The sequence below is a fragment of the Microtus pennsylvanicus genome, chromosome 12, assembly GCF_037038515.1.
Source record: "Microtus pennsylvanicus isolate mMicPen1 chromosome 12, mMicPen1.hap1, whole genome shotgun sequence".
In the NCBI taxonomy this organism is placed as follows: Eukaryota; Metazoa; Chordata; class Mammalia; order Rodentia; family Cricetidae; genus Microtus; species Microtus pennsylvanicus.
Window position 1 is genome coordinate 11,522,800 of NC_134590.1, and position 17,586 is coordinate 11,540,385.

At 43.4% G+C, this 17,586-nt stretch overlaps 1 protein-coding gene across 2 annotated transcripts in view; it reads right to left on the reverse strand.

Moving 5' to 3' along the window:
• Fras1 (Fraser extracellular matrix complex subunit 1) overlaps nucleotides 1-17,586 on the reverse strand; it is a 406,459-nt gene that overhangs the window by 226,256 nt on the left and 162,617 nt on the right. For both annotated transcript variants that reach the window (XR_012907226.1, XM_075942834.1), the window contains exons 4-6: nucleotides 14,751-14,843; nucleotides 7,047-7,206; nucleotides 4,274-4,407 (exon numbers count right to left, since the gene is read on the reverse strand). Coding sequence is in view for 1 of the 2 variants with exons in the window: in XM_075942834.1 (XP_075798949.1) it covers nucleotides 4,274-4,407; nucleotides 7,047-7,206; nucleotides 14,751-14,843 (387 nt within the window). In the remaining variant the exon portion in view is untranslated. The remainder of the gene's footprint in view (nucleotides 1-4,273; nucleotides 4,408-7,046; nucleotides 7,207-14,750; nucleotides 14,844-17,586) is intronic.

The following is a 17,586-nucleotide window of genomic DNA, read 5'->3' on the forward strand; positions in this document are numbered from 1 at the left end:
AATGAAGAAAGATTTCTCCTGATCAAGTATGAAAACCAGATGTGGGGAGAAAACCCCAAAGAATGAATTATAAGAAAATGAAACATCTTCTATTGACTTTGACTTCAAGGCTGTTTATTGAGAGCTATAAAACAATCAAAGCAGAGCATGAAAATGTATTGTTTTAATTGACTCAGCAATACTCATTAAGGGGGAAAGGCCGGAAGAAACACACTCCTACGATTTCTCTTTTCTCTTTGGGTCTTTTCTTTTCTTTCTTTTTTTGATTTATTTATTTATTATGTATACAGCCTGTGTGTATATCTGCACCCCAGAAGAGGGCACCCCATCTCATTATAGATAGTTGTGAGCTACTATGTGGTTGCTCGAAATTGAACTCAGAACCTCTGGAAGAATAGTCAGTGTTCTTAACCACTGAGCCATCTCTCCAGACCCCTCTTTGGGTCTTTTCTTCCACTTACTTTTTTCTTGTGCTGGGAATTGAACCTGGAGCCTTGAGTGCACTATGATAACCTCTCTGACTGGAATATGCCAGCCTGTTATGGTGGGGTCTGATGAGAGTGGATGGTGGGGGTGATAGGATGGGGGGGCTGTGCAAGAAGAGACAGGGTGATCTAAAAGCAACAAACGGGACAACAAACAAGGTCTTCGCTTCTGTTCTTCTCCCATCTCTGCATCTGCAGTTCTGGAAACAGCAGATATAAAAACAAGAAGATCTCCTCTAAGCTAGAGAGAGAGACTGAGTAGCAAATGAGAAAATGACAGAGAAAGAAAGAGTAGAGCAAGGGAAGAGTCAGAAATATTTCTTCAGAAACAAAAATTGGAACCAAAGTGGTTCCCTAAAACCAAACGTAAAAAAAAAAAAAAACATCAAAACACTGGAGCACAGTAAGAAAAGGCTCTATATTAAAGGCAAGAGATAAGAAAAGCTACACGGAAAGCTTCAGATTGACAACGGCCATAGCCATATTGGTTATTCTACCAGCCTGTTCACCAGATGAACTTGGCATGCATCTCAGACCCCATGAGACATCATCATCCGATTCCCCAAGCACGTGCGCTGACCTCTGATGTCTGATACATTGCTGGGTTTTGAGAAAGGCTGCGTACATCCTGGTATGGCCCACACTCATTTAGGCTCACAAGCAGGTAACCTCCTCCTGCCTCAGCAAGTAGGAACCCACCCATCTTAAAATCCAAGATACAATCTGTCTCTAAGTCCTCAGCGAACTCCACTCTGTATGATCATGAATCTATCTCCCTAGTTTGAGTGGCCCAGGGCCTTGTATCTTTGGCAGACAGCTCTCATACCGGGGGAATGGGTTTTTCCAAACAGTATTTCACTGAGAAATATCCCGGAAGATGTTTGAATTACAAGGGTTTAGAAACATCATACAAGAATACATCATTGCAATCCTAGTTGTAAATTACAGACTAGAAATGAGGCACCTTACAAGAGAACTAAAGAAAAAAAAATGCCTTGGTCCTCCGGGGAGGGGTATTGAAGTAAGGGGTGCCCCCTAAATCCTCTCCTCAAACAAAGCCCCAAACCTGAGACCAGAAGGTGGTTACGGGCGGGCACTTTGAGTAAGAACAGAGTACAGGGAAAGCTTGTATGTCTTGCAACAAGGGCCAAAGCAGAGAAAAGAGAGGCCTCCGACTTCTCTGTGACACTGGAACCCAAAATCCAGAGGAAATGACTCTTCAGCCCTCTAGGTTCAGACTCCAAATTGCCTTTGATGTAGACAGGAAGCAAGAAAATGTTTCTCAAATGTTTAAAAGCTTGGAGGTCATACAAATAATCTCTTGGTAAAGATACCTAAAGATGAAGTTCAAATGGCTTAGGTTAATCAATAGTATGAGAAATTTGTGGTATTTAAACCAAAACAACCCCGCTGGTGGGCTGAGGATGTGGCTCAGGAATGGGGCACTTGCCTCAGATACTTAAGGCCCTGGCATAGATAGATGCCCTGCAGCATAGTAACCAACTAAATATCGCCAGGATCATGTCTCATCAGACTGCAAAGATCATTTTAGTGATGATGATAAAGGTGACGGGGCTGTGGTTCAGCTGATAGAGTATCTGGACAAAAAGGGAGAGGAGAAAGTTCCATTTGAATTCATTATTTCATCAAGGGAATACATCTTCTCCTTTTCTGTGGATAATCACCAACTTTTAGAATGTGATCATCAGCATCCCATGAAGCATGAGTCTCCATTGTCTATCAGGACTGGGACAAATTGCCAAAGAAAGAAATCGAGCATCAGGGATTATTTTTGTTCTGTTCTCTGCCATTCCCAAGCTTTCCTTAACTAGTGGGAAAAACTCCTCCTATAATTAAAACAAAAGCAAACAAATGAACAAGTGAACTTCGTAAGTCATAGAAATCCTTCAACAAGTTAGAAACGTTCCAGAGCTCAACTTGGAGAAAATGTTTCTAGTGGCAAACTTATATTTTCCCCCTTACATTCGATAAACAAAAGCATCTAAGCTACGCTCGACCACACTTGACTGTTAGGTTTGCAGCTCTTGCTACTGTGAACTAAATATGTGCTGGGAGTGATCTTTTGAGTTGGAGATACAGAACTGCTTGAGGCACGAAGAGCTGGCTACTGTACCCGGGACAAGTTACTTACCCTCCCCCGGCCTCTGTTTTTCTGGCCACAAAAATGAAGACGGTAGAAATTGCTCCTACTTCATGGGGCTGTCACAAGAATTACAAAACCCTTGAAGTAAAGAACTGGTACACATTAAACACCTGAGAAGTGTGTTGTTGTGGTTGTTGGTGGTGGTGTTGGCAATTCTGAGGGTATAGGTGGGATTAGGTGCTATATCAACAACACCAATTCTGCAGGACTCCTCTATGTCGTTGTTGGAATTAACATTTCACAGAGGTATTAAATTAGTATTAAGTGGTTCTAAGTGATCTGGGAGATGGTTGATGGATGGATGGATGGATGGACGGACAGACGGACAGGTGGATGGAAAATGACTTAAGAATACAGAAGTGACTGAGGTCACTCATGTATCAGTTGGTCCTGAGGTATCACACCGAATGTCACCTTTTACATTGATTATATACACTGCTATAAACAAGGAATGGATACTACGAATGAAGAAAGAGTACATAGTTACTCCTTTCAACATGAGAAATAGTACTTTCAATTATTCCAGTGTCTGGCCCTTGCATGCAATATATGGTCATTTTACAATTTAAAGCAGAAGATTCTCAACAGCCTCCCCCTTTCCTCCTCCCTCCACGCCCTCACTATATAGGAAGAATAAACTATGACACATGTTAACATGTCCCGCCCAACATGACAGCCTTGTCCAACATGTGATCAAAAGCTGGAACAAGACTTGTTGATGAATTGAAAGCTGGGGCAAGGGCATAGAATTAGACATAATGTAGGTACTAGAATCCAGTCTTTCAATTAGATACATTTCCCTAGATTTGGCACTTAGCATTTCATGGCTGATTGCCTTTCGTCTGCCTTTAAAGTATTGCCCAATTGTCACAATATGCCACGTTATTGATTTTGTTTTATTTGACACAAAGTGCTACTCTGTAGCAACTAAATCTTGGTTTCCCCAGCTTTTCCTTGGATCAAAAAATGAACTGTTTTTCCACTGGAGGCAAAACTTCTCTCACCGTTATCTGTCAACTTTCCCAGCACGTCCTTAGGAGCCTCTGGAAGAGGAGAAAACTATAAAACACTGCCTGCACCACATATATTGACAACGGAGTCTCTCCTCTAGATTTGTGTGAACAGCCTAATGCTGTGAAAATTGGATCAGCATTAAATGAAGATGATCCCTCTGACGTGAACACCCCTTGGGAAAACACTTTGGGAACTTGAGTCACTATCCTATAAGAATTAAATGGTGTACATCTGGATAATCATGTTCAAAAGCATGCCTAGGTCTTTAAAAAAGCAAACTACACCTAAACATGGGAGAAAAGTAACAAACTTTATCTTTTTACCCAGCTTTCCAGATGTTTAGCCTTACTTTTTTTTTGAACATCTGCATTTCAAGCTGGAGGCTTCTTTATGTGTAGCCCTCAGGTTCAGTGTCGTTGTGTAGCAATTTGACTAAATGGCTGGTAATCAGGCCTATTCGTAGCTTCTAAGAGGGGGAAAAATCATCTTAGGTGGGCGCCTAACAGGATCTCAAAACAAACAAGCAAACAAACAAACAAAAAAACCAACTCTTCAAACTCTTCGCCAGGCAGCTCCCTGCGAGAAGTCGGCTCTGAGAGTCCCTCCTTACCTGGTCACAAAAAAGTGGTTGACACTGAGCTGTGAAGCACTGGGTGAGGCCATTCCTGCACACGCACTTGGCACAGTGGCTCAGTCGCCACTCCTCTCTGTCCTGATATATGTGGCCTTCGTAGGAACAGGGTTCTGGAAGGACAAAGGCACAGGACTAGGTCAGTATCCATGTGCTGGTCTCAAAGCTGACCACATGAGTGCACTGGGCCCAGGGCCACTGTATGGGTCGTGGTGTTTGTGACAAAATCTCAATCATTGCATTTTATCAATAAAGACTCTGGAGCCAGATGCCGAGGTGAAAGTTGGCTAGATCAGAGAGTAGAGAAAGCACCCAGTTGACTGTCCTCCTCTGGTCACTTTCCAGAAGCTTCCTTCTCCTACACTGTCTCAAACCAAACTCAATGTGATAAGGGATGTCCTTCTGTATGTGTGTTGCTTTTATTGGTTAATGAATGAAGTTGTTTTGGCCAATGGTTTAGGAGAGTGAAGCTGGGCGAGAAGTCCAAACAAAGATACACCAGTCCCTTTCACCTGCTCAGGAAAGTCGGTCCCAAGAGGGAGCATTTGTTCATGTGTTCTCTGTACCATGTTCTGGGGGAGGCACAAGGTGCTAGGGAGGGGGTTAGCTCCTCTCACCCTTGAGTGTTCGCAGACCCATGGGAGAAGATGAAAATACAGAATTTCTCCATGCAGAGAGACAAAGTAGAAGCTTCCTTTACTCTTTAAGCGGAAAATGTAGCATTTTTACCCATTAAGTAACTGTTCCTGAATGAATCTCTAATCTCGAGGAAAAATGTCTTAAGTATGTCTTTCTCATAGAGAACCAATGAAAAATGCTCCTAAGATTTAAGAGTGAACCCCAGAAAATGAGGCATCACCATCCTGTGCTACACCCACTCGGCTGCTTGTGTGGTTTCACATTCAGGCTTATGTTACTTGAAGGTGCTGACAGTCCTCATACCATCTGATGGGTGAGTCCTGACACACACAGGTAGACTTTCCACACCCATGGTTTCCTGGTCATGCCTTTAAATCTCTGGTATGGCTATCTATAACAAAGGCCTCAGAGGCAGAATAACCAGGGACTGGGAAGAAACAAGGGATATATATAAAGGGAAAAGACAAGAATAGAGCATGACTCTCAACCAATACAGAATGAAAGAAGCATCTTAATCATTTTCTAATCACTACATGTCAGCAAAGAGCATGACGGACTGATGATATAATTCCTGCTTGTAATAAAGTCCATACAAATACCTAAGAAAGTGCAACAGGACATGCGTCTCTAAAATATAATGAAACGGATACATGGAGAAAGCATGGGTTCAAAGGACAGGTCTGGAAGCGTTCCCCCAGCTTGCTGACAGAAAGCAGTGTGTCTTAGTTTATAGCAGGAGTAATCTGTTCAGCGAGGTTGTAGGAAATATAATGAAGGGAGCCCCTCCCCGACTTTGTGCTTGTCTTAGAGAACGACATTGCATCAAAGACCAGATGACAGAACCAGAAGTTGCAGTACTTCATGGAGAACAGGTCTTGGCCTTCTGCCTATCAAGGGAGAAGGAGAAATGACCTGGGCCCCATAAAATTCAATAAAAGGAGACTGTTTCTCTGCTCCTTTGGAAGAAAAACTAGAGATGCAGCTGGTCAAGGTACAATATGCTGATGTGGGATTCCCCTCTGTATGCTGTGAATTTGTTTTATTGCCATTGGTTAATAAAGAAGCTGCTTTGGCCTATGGCACGGCAGAATATAGAAAGGCAGGAAATCCAAGTATAGATAAAAGAAGAAAGAGGATGGAGTCAGGGAGACGCCATGTAGCTGCCAAAGGAGAAAGATGCCAGAACCTTATCAGCAAGCCACAGCCTTGTGGCAATACATAGATTAATAGAAACGGGCATCAGGGCACCGGACTGAGCTCCCAAAGTCCAGTTGAAGAGTGGGAAGAATGAAAATATGAGCAAAGAGGTCAAGACCATGGTGGGGACACCCATTGAAACAGTCTACCTGAGCTAATGGGAGCTTACCAACACCAGCCGGACTGGAAAGGAACAAGCATAGGACCAAACTAGTCCCTCTGAATGTGGGTGACAGTTTCATGGCTGGGGAGGACGGAGGGGCCACTGGCAGTGGCACCAGGATTTCTCCCTACTGCGTGTACTGGCTTTTGGGGAACCCATTCTCTTTGGATGGATACCTTGCTCAGCCTAGACAGAGTAGGGAGGGCCTTGGACCCTGCCCAAAGCAATGTGCCTCACCCTCTCTGAGGAGTGGATGGGGGTAGCGGGGGGGGGGGATAAGTGGAGGGGATGGGAAGAGCGGAGGGAGTGGGAACTTGGCTTGGTATATATAATGAAAAAAGAGAGTTTGTTTTCTTTTTCAAATAAAAAATTTAAAAAAAGAAATGGGTTAATTCAAGAGATGAGAGCTAGCTAGAAATATGATAGAGCCACTGACCAGACAGTGTGGTGATTGATATAGTTTCTGTGAGATAAATCAGGTCTGGGTGGCCGGGAAATAAAAGCAGAGGCTCTGTTTACAATGTGCAAATAAGAGACCAGCAGAATTCCACAGTTAAAATGAAGCCTAAAGATCTGTGCCAATCCCATTCTATGAGGCATCACTCACGACCAAATTCAAGGCCACACCACCTTGGCTCAAAGAGGAAGGGAATTCAGAATCTCCGAACCACACCGAGCAAGAAAGACAAGACAAAAGATGTCATCTGTAACCTCAAAGACAGAGAGGGCCCCTGCCCACCAGCTGATACTCACTTCCTGCTCCCACACAAATGGGGCAGCAGGCTCCTTCAGCAAGGAATTCCAGCTCCTGCGGTCCACACGATAAGGGAGAGCACTGTTGGTGGGAGCACCTCACCTCTCCATGAGTGCAGGAGCACACAGTGCATGGGGCCGAGTTCCACTCTGTGCCGTGCTGCAAGGCAAATGGGAAAGAGAAGGTTAGCTGCAGACCCCAGACTCCTGCCAACCAAACAGACACAACCCTTGTACAGCCTAAGGGTGGAGCCTGGGAGAGGCGGGAAAGGACTGAACCAGCCCGGCAAGGTTGACCAGACACTGCAGTGCTCTCTACTGGAGCCCAACTTAAAGATGGGTTTTCTTCGTATTGCCTCCAAGATTTTTGTATTTGAAAATTTCAGAAAGATGCAAAAGGAAAAAGACAACACCAATCCCGTTGTCTCAAGTTTCTCTCCCTGTTGCTGAGATAAAATATCTGAGCAAAGCAACTTGAGGAAGCGAGGGTTTACTCCAGTTCACAGGTCAAGGTTCAGATTCACGGTAAGGAAGTAAGACGGCAGGACCTTGAAGCATTTGGTTCCATCAAATGCATAATCGGGGAGCACGGAGATGGATGAAGGCCTTGGCTCGGCCTTTCTCCACCTATGTGGTCCAGCATCCCATCCAGGGAGCGATCTCACAATGGGTGTGGCTTCCCACCTCCATCAGTGCAGTCAAGGAAATACTCCACAGTCATGCCCAGAGACCTGCCTCTTGCTTAATTCTAGACTGTCAATATCATCACACCCATCATTTGAAGAAATGGTGAATCCCAAAGGAAAATGTATATAAACATATTTGGGGGATTTTCATAATTGCTCTATCTTCTATTTTGAGACAAAAGCTCACAGTGCTATTTATGTTGGCCTCAAACTCCTCGGTTTAAGTAATCGTCTTGCCTCAGCCTCCCAAGCAGTATGGGACACCACTGTGTGCAACCACACCTTGTCTGTCAAGCTAGTCTTTAATTGGGGAGGTGCTGGGGACTGAACCCAAGATCTTTGAAATGCTAAGCACACACTCAACTACTACTGAGCTACACTCCTGGCCCCTAGACTCTATCACTTTAAATAGATCTCATTCTAATCTGATTCCTTCTTTGACTTTCAAGCCTTATTAGTCCACATATTCCTATTTAGACTTATATTCTCTCTCTCTCTCTCTCTCTCTCTCTCTCTCTCTCTCTCTCTCTCTCTCTCTCTCTCTCTCCATAGTAACACATACACACCCCCACTTATCTCCCATTCCTAAAAGTATGTAGAATGGCCCAAAGAAGGCCCCTACTCTATCCAGTTTCCCCAGAAACTACAGAGCAATAAATGGTTCCACTGAGGGTACCCATCCACATATACAGAATATTTCTAGAATGCTGGGTTACCATGTTCTCCAGGTTTAAAGCACTTATATAATTTAGCCAGTACCCAATGTATCTAAATTAGTCATTCTCAGATGTGAGGGCAAACAAGCCAGTTTGTCAGCATCAATGTGCGTGCTGCCTGATTAGAACAGCTACCCCAGCATCCAGTCTCCGGTGCAGGACGGGTTGATGGTGCACTTCCCAAGATACATAGCAAATTTAGTTTGATGAAGTTTCCTCAATCCTGGAACCTGTTCCAATGTGCCTCTTTTAAAGCTAGCTATGATGGATGAGCTTCATCACATATCATCTATGGATTTTTATCAAAGTACCACACGTTCTAGGCAGTCAGTCCCCGAAACATAACCTAGGGATTACACCTAAAGTTGTAACGGGCAATTCTCTGGCTTTTTCACACTGGCGTCCAAGATAGTTTTCCATCTCATACACAAAGGAGCCTTATCTTACCCGAACAAGTCAGCTCTTCTTCAGTCTGCAAGCAGGCCAAGTCTAATGTTTAGGAATTAGGAAAAGGCTGGGCTAGAACTGTAACAACCGCAGTATCAGGTAGCCATTGTAATCCAGGGATCTGGAACTCAGCCCACTATCAATCAGACTACTCTCTCCTCCAGATAGACACCCAGGGAAGGCAAAGGAGCAGTTATACACACATGCTGTAGCAGAGCCGAGATTTCCAGCAGTGGCCTGCACACTTCCAGGGCTCGGTTCAGGCATTTTTATTTCGAACGGAGTTACATCAATCTTGCTTCCTTGTCTGGGAAAATGAGACAATGTAACAGTATGTCCTTCAGGAGGAGCTTAGAAAGATTCAGAAGATACCATGTTGAAGGGACAATTAGGGCTCATGCGGGCAGGCAGAAGGACCTTGCATTGTATACATCTGTGGTTGCCAGCATCTACAGCAGAGCTGGTAAATACTGCAGAAAAGACACCCTTTTCTTGTGAGAGAAGATGATTCCCAGATCTTACGTGCAGCATGCGTGGTCATGGCTATTCTAATTAACTTGACTGTGACATCACTTCACAGGGTAGATGCACACCAAATCATCACACTCAGCACCTGGATCCAGGCACGTTTTGCTTGTCAGCTAAACATTTTAAAGATTTTAAAAACAAAGGAAGATGTTTAGTCCTCCCTGGCCCTTCCCCCACGAGTTCATGAATTTCTTCTGCTTTTGTTTATCTTGTTTTTGCTTGGTTGTTTGGTGGGTATTGTTTTCTTTTTAAGATGCTTTTTTCCTGTTAATTTAACTTTTAAGAAATTATCTGAAGAAAATGACCAATGGCATGCCGAAAGGTTCCAGTTTAAGGGTTGCACTTTGCTCTCTGTAGTCAAAGTGGAAACTCTCTTTCAGTGAAACCTGGGAAGCCACCCAATGGCTACTAACAGAGAGCAACGTTCTCCAAGAGTGTGGCAGGAAGCTAGCATTATTCTATAAAGGCGGGATGTAAACCATGCATTCGAAATGGTTTCGACCTGTGTGAAAACACATCTGTGTATTAGCGATCTACCCATCTCTCCACCCATCCGCTTATCTGCCTCATCTGCCATTTCCCCTGCTGGCAACACAAAACAATAGCGAAGAGACTGAAAGCAGTGGTTTCAGAACACGGGAGCTACTTACAGAATTTAGTTTTGCTTGTGCATTTTTCTATCATCCAATTTTTCACCAATAGGATACTGTAATTTTTATCATAACAGAGCAAATTACTATTAAAACAGCTAATAAATCACCTAATATTAAGTCCATTGAAGAAAACAACTTCAGGTGAGCAAGTTCATCTTATTAAAAGGGAGACACTGCTCCAGTGCCCCTTCTCACCAAGTCCAGCCTTGCTTTGTTTCTGAGATTAGATGAGATTGGGCACACACAGGGTCACATGGCCATAGAAAACACATCCTATTTCTAAGTGTCTAAACAGCTCAGTTCACTAAAACAAGACCTTGCTTTTTGCTACTATGAGAAAAACAATCCTTGAGTTGTTTCTAAAACATCTCTAATCATACCACCTTTCAGACACAGGCCAGAGAAATTAACTGTAATAACAGCCTGTCAATCACCAAGGTTTCTCATTTGAAAAATGAAAGGGCTGTGCTAGCAAAGCCCTTAGGTACCTTTGGGCTCTGGGATCATGCGAATCTAGCATCTCATTCAGGAGACACGAGAGGAAGCAGTGGCTTCTCCCTTCACAAAACCTTGAGAATTATAGGAACACCAAAGGCCATTCAGGAGGGGGGCAACATTGTTTCATGTCAAAGCCACGCAACTGGCTCCTGTGGGTGAGCCAAGGTACACAGGGCAAGGGAAGAGAATTACTCTCCATCTCCTGGGAGGATGAGCCAAACATGTCCTCCTCCATCTTTGTCTTCTGCCTCTACCCATAACGAGTGTCTCGTCCTTCCCCAGAGTGTTTGAGGATTGATGATGTATGCAAAGCATTCTGCCTAGAGATCAAGGGGTCCAGCACCTGCCAAATGTTATTTATATCTATATAAATAATTTCACAGGGTTCTCCATACCCATTTACAAATGCATTACTTTTAATAAACACTGTGGCAGCAAAGAGAGCTACATAAAATCCAGGAGCAATAGACACATCAAGCAATGCCCCCACAAGGACCAGCTCTTGCTGTGCCATCTTAACCTCATTAACACCCTTTGAAAACATGAGATCTTTGGAAAAAGCAAATCTTACAGGTGCCATCTTCAATACAGTCTTCCATGTAGTCAACTAATAAGTTAGTGAATACTGACATAAGTCCAAAGAATAGATACACAGTCCTAAAGTATCTGCCTGGCTTGCTGACAGAATATATATATAATATTTTTCTTCACCTAATTTGTACTTTTTATAAGGTTATAAATTCAGAATACTAAATATCTTAGAGTTTTTGGTGTATTTTATAATTATACCCTCTACTCTGAGTAGAACAGAGCTGAATTTAATATGAATTTCTTCTCTCACATAGATAATTCAGCTCTCCCTTTCCCTCTTGGAAAGGAATATCAGGGTCCAGGCTTCTTACTCCTCTTTTCTCAGTGGGATTCACACAAGTTGTCGCCTCCTGACACCTTCTGTCTTTGGTGACTCTTCATGTGCTTTCTCCTTAGACTTAGGCTACTGTGTGATGGGAGCAAATATGTGGAGAAGAGAGAAAGGGACAATGGGGATCCCCACCTCTTCCTGCACCAACCACCCTGGGACAAGAAAATAATCATTGAAACACCTCTTCAGAAAATGACACTTAAGCATTGTGCCCTGACTGGTTGGCTAGGTTGGCAAGAGCCCACAGAGAATGTGTAGGGACCCCATTGGCAAATTTAGAGATAAAACTGCCTTCCCCAGTCCTGGCTGTAACAAACCCCACAGCACTCCTAAACAACCTGGAGGCAGCCCAATGGCTCCAGTGTTTTCCTCACTCAAGGAAAAGGCTTCAGGCTTGCAGCAGCTTGCTGAGTTCAGAGCTGGATATGATGCTGACTCCTCTATAGGCAGAGGCATCCTTTCTTGAGGCTTAGCTGTTCACTTGAGGGGTACCTATCATGTCGCCCTGAACTTAGCCTTCTGTTGACATCCCTGAGCTTGAACCACAATCAGTGGAGCCAGCATCACTTCAGCTGTCCCCTCCTGCCACGCTCAGGCTACCCTAAAGCCTCTACCAAATCTCCCTCCCAGATCCAAGCTTCTACTTCAGAACACCACAGCAATCTTAAAACAGCAGGTTAATTTACAGCTGCCAAGAAAGTTGCCATAACCAGCCCTATGTGAGGCGACCCAGCAGCCAAAGAGAGGCTTACTGTTGTTCTGGGGTAGGGCAACGCACTCTGAAAATGACTTCCTAAACAGGCTGAAAGGGAAGAGAAAGGTGGGGGTGGGGAGCTGAAAGCCAGGGAAAAATCCCAGGCCAGACACAGACAAAAGCACATGAGTGTGTTAACCTGCTCAGGCAATTGAGAAATTGCAGGATTTGGAAGAGAATCTGGAGGTCATTGAGGTTGGGGTGGGGCAGGCAAGGATGGGAAAACAAAGATCATAATCATTGTAACCTGTGACAAAAGTTTGATTTTATCGTAACTTTAAAAAGAACCACTCTCCAGTCTGTTTGAAGAAGTAGAGCATAAAAGATTTCCCTGCAAAGCCACGGTTCTCAAAATTCAGCCTTTTTTTGCAGCTACATCAAGTACCAGAAATATCATGATAACATTTTCCAAGGGGATGAATTTTGAAAGTACACACAGGAAACCATGCACGCGGGCCTGTTTCTATCTCGTCTACAGCTTTTAGCAATATTGCAGCAGGAGTGAGCTCCAAGGGAGGCAGAGGGAAAGGCAAAATTAAGAGGCACGGGGGATTTACAATTAACCCACAACAGGCCAGTGGCCTCAGAAATGCCTAGCCACCCACCATAGCGACTACCCTGGAGCGAAGACATTGAAGAGGATGGAGAAAAGACTGAATATCATCCTGAGCTTTTCACTCTTTTATATTCACTGAGCATCTGTTTTGAAGAAGTCAGGGCCAGGCTCTATGTTAGTTTAACAAGCAAAGATGGCTACGAAGATATCCAAACTACTCTTAGTACTCTCAGATGACTTGAAGATTACAAGATTATAATGTGTATAAATGTAATATAAGTAAACAGATGGTGTCCATTAAAAGACCCATGCTGAATTGCAAGGATAACCCTGGCAAGGATGCTCTTAAATCAGTTTTTTAAATCTCTACGTACCTATCTCGGGAACCAAGTCTTTTCGATGTGTCTAGTTTTTTTCTCTCCCAGACCAGATCCTGATTGTATTTTGGTTCCTAGTATCTCCTGGACATCACACATCCAGCAAAGAGTTCAGTCAACTTAAACAACACACTTGTGTTCAACGTGATGAACTGGCATTGAATCACATCACCAGCCAGCCCTGTAACACCTCTACGTCCCAGGGATCATATGTGGCAGTTCAAGGTGGCACCACCCTATAGAACAAACCGGCTCAGGCAACACATATTGACAGCTGGGATCACGACATTCCCAGCGTAGATCCTGCTTAGGTGTCTGTCATCTGGACATTGTGTGGAACGGAAAGAGACATTTCCTACTGTTCCTGGGAGACAGTGGGCTGAGTAAGCTGACCCAGTCCATGGGGACATGAGCATTGTACTCACTGAGTTTTGGGTACATATACTGAATAGCACCTGAGTGTGGGTTTATCAAATCCTGCTAACCCACGCTCTCTCCTGAATAGGCAGAGATGCTAACTCCAGGAACATACTGTATCAGGTGGAAAATGAGCATTAAAGCAAAGAGCCTCTCTCTCTTCAGTGAGCTCAGCTTTCCCTGATACAACAGGGTAATGCTTTAGCAAGAATAGAAAGGAACTAGTTTCAAAATTTCTACTATAAATCTCACAATGTTGCATTGAAATTACTATTTAATATCTACAACTAAGCTTGTAGGATTTAGGAAATGTGATCTAAGGAGGAAAAAGTAATAATCTTTGGGCTAGATCCTCAGAACTCTGGAAATTAATCTTTGGGCCAGATTGTCAGGACTCTGGCTCTTGATGAAGGCAGGGAAGGGTAACAATCTAAGGAAAGCCTGGTATACGACAGACATTGCTAGTTGTCGTGCCTGAGGGATGCTTCTCACATCTAGTGAGGAAAAGCCAGGGAAAAACTGAACTCCCTCTAGTTCTTAGGATGACCCCAAAACAAAAACGTTTATGGTCCTGAGACTGAAAAAGTATATCTTAAGGGACTCATCCCTGAACTACGAGTTAAAAGACCAAACTCTCACCTGGATTGCATCATTTCCTAACAGGTAACAGGACACTGACAAACGGTTCGAGGTATTTGCAACTTCATTGTCTTTTTCAGCTTTAGCATGGGAGTAGTCACATGTGCCCTACTCACCAGCTCAGGGTTATAGACAACTGTCAAACAAAAATCTATATGTAATCTACAAAAGGGGGGTGTGGGTAATCTACAAAAGGGGGTGGTGCTGTTACTATTCAAGACTGCGAGCCCTCCAACCCCAACATTCTCAGTCTGCTCTTTATACAGACACAAACTCAGTGTACAGATATTTATGTAAAGCTTCTGGGATAAATAGGACACTTTTCAAAAACAAAAAACAAACAAACAACAAAAACACTTATCACTCACAGAAAGCCAAATGAGCCTCCTACACCTGGCTCTCTAGTTAGACTACACAAACAAGTGAAAACCCCATCTGTTAGCATCTGGGACTTAACAGTAGGCTTTCTTCTGTCTGCGACCCACAAGTGCACCTTGGACCTTATGCTTACCTCATGGATTTTTCCCTCATGGTGACAAGAGCCAGGAGTCCTCGGCACACACTGCGGGCAGCACTGGTTGGGGCCAATCTGCAGCACTTCTCCCTGGATATTGGAAAGCAGTTCAGTATGAAATACAACCCCAATCCCTAGTTCAGCAGACCCCGAGTTCCTGAGATTGCCTAAACCTCCTGCATTTCCACAGGTAACAATGACAGACATTGAAAGTAAACACACCAACACAAAGGATTCTCTGTCAAGAGGGGCTTTTTGGAAAGTAATTTCTTTAGAGGAAAAAAATAACAATCCTCTGGGCCTTTTCACATGTAAATGTAGCGAATTATTTCCACTGAAATCCTGCACACAAGGAAAGCAGCGGATGGAGTGGGAAAGGGCTTATCTCTCTAACTGCAGTGTTCGCTTCTGTTGGAAGAGAAAGGACCCTGGCGTAGGAAACTGCTACAGAGCGGAAGAACAAGGCTTAGCGCAGGAGCAGGGGATGGGGAATCGAGCGTCTAAGGATTTTGGTTCACTTCTGGCAGCGGAGAAGACGGACAGAGGCTGAAGGACAACGTTTTGACAGGAAGTAGTTCTGTGCTGGGAACACTGCATGACATGCTAAGGAAACCTCAGTAAGATTCCTCGGTGCCAATAAATGGCTGTTCCTGAGGTTTCGACAATTCAGCTCGTGATATTATTAAAAAAAAAAAAAAAGAAGACGGCTCAGGATCTGCCTCTCACGCATAATAATAATAATACATCTGCCACCGTGAAGAATCTGCATAAGAGATGTCACAAAATTAGAGGCTGAGGGCGGAGCTCTGTGGGGAAGCACTTGCAGTGTGTGTATGGTCCTAAGTTCCATCCCCAGCACCACACACACAGACAAAAAGAAGTGGACACACAAGGAAAACAAAGAGGTTATTTCTAGGAACTAACGCTCCACCTATTACATCTTCCCCACAGTTCAGAGATGAGAAACAACGGGCAATGAGTGATCCGACCCCAGTGGCTGGAGACCTGTGTTAGCCAGGAAGACATGACCACCTGCAGCATGAAGGGCTGCAAAGCATCTACTCAGAACACAAACAAAAGACTCCTCAGTTCATCTAACTACATCTGAAAGAGTCAATGAGAAAGGAGGAATATTTTAAAGGTGTAAACCTACTACAGAAATCCATCCATAACAGCACCATCAAATTATCTTCACTTGATTGATAAAGAACAAAATTTATATGAGATTTTATGAAATTTCCCATGCTATGCAACAATAATGACTGTTTCAGAAGGGTGTCCTCTGAACCTGAAAAGGGAAACTACACTTTAATCTCTGCCAAGATAGCAATGGAAGCTACATTAGCATAATTTCCCCTAAGCATTTCATACAGATAGCAAATGACATAATTTAATTGCTTAACAACAAAGAATCGAGGAGCAAGAGAGAAAGGCAGGTGGAAGGGAAAATTCCAAGGGGTTTTCCACCTTCTCTAAAACAAACTAACTTTCAGATTCAGCATTCAAAAGAGCATCTCAAAGTATAATATTCTTTATTTGTGAGTGGCAGTTGAGGAAGAAGAGTTGGGTCCTCGCTTGGGTCAATCTACTGAATGTCTTGGGGAATACTATAGACACGGGCTAAAGGAGGAGCCAAGACTGCTGCATGCAATTATATGGAAAACAAGACAAGGGGATTCTTGCCACCTGTTCACGTGATTTGGAATGGCTGCAGAATACACACAGTACACTGGCCTACTCTCTCTCCAAGCTTTACACTATAGCATTGAATAGTGGTTGCATGAATAAGACCTATCAAGGGAGATTGCAGAAAAGTCAGCAAAATGAGTTTTTTAGGTTCTGAAAAAATCAACTAATAATAATAATGAATACAACTTAATGATTAAAGCTAACATCTACTCAATGCCCTCATTTCTATGGGCAGTGTATCCTAGAACTGCAGACATCCCAGGCCTTGTATGCACTGTGTTTTTTCCCCACTCATAAATACCTACAGTAAAATTTAATTTGCAAACTAAAAACAGTAAGATTAAAAATAATAGCCAATAATACAAGTCTCAAAAAATTATAATAATATGCTATAATAAATGTTATAAAAATGTAGAATGTATTATAGGTCTTGGTAGCATCAACACTCATTTCTTCTATAATAAGTTGACAACTTTACCAATCTATTTAGGGGGAGCACTTTAGGGTTTCCCTTCAGTGTAAGTGAACTGTCACCATCTCTGTTCTTATGCTTTGATGAATCATGAAGGGAAAAAGACTTACCTGAATGAAAACATTGTCATGTCGAGATAACCACTAATGGCCAGTGAGAGGAAGCATACACAGTCTGGCTGTGTTGGATCAAGGGACAACTGAACAGGATGGAGTGGACCAGAGTTTTGGTTTGAAAGAAAATGGTCCCTAAAGGGAGTGGCATTATTAGGCGGTGTGGTCTTGTTGGAGGAATTGTGTATCTGTGGAGGCGGGCTTTGAGGTCTCCTATATGCTCAAGATACTACCCAGTGTCACAGACCACTCCCTGTTGCCTGTTGCCTTTGGATCAAGAGGTAAAGACTCCCAGCTCCAGTACCATGTCTGCCTGTACGCTGCCTTGCTTATCGTCATGATAATGGTGGGTCAAATCAATGAACTGTGAATAAGCCACCACAATTACATGTTTTCCTTTATTAGTTGTCTCTTCATAGCAACAGAACCCTAAGACAACCAGCAAAAGATTTCTGTGCATGATGTCATACAATTCTTTTAAAGGTTTTGTTGCATTTGTTTGTCTAATGATGTATCTGGAGGCATGGATGCATGCCAAGACATGCACATGGAGGCAACA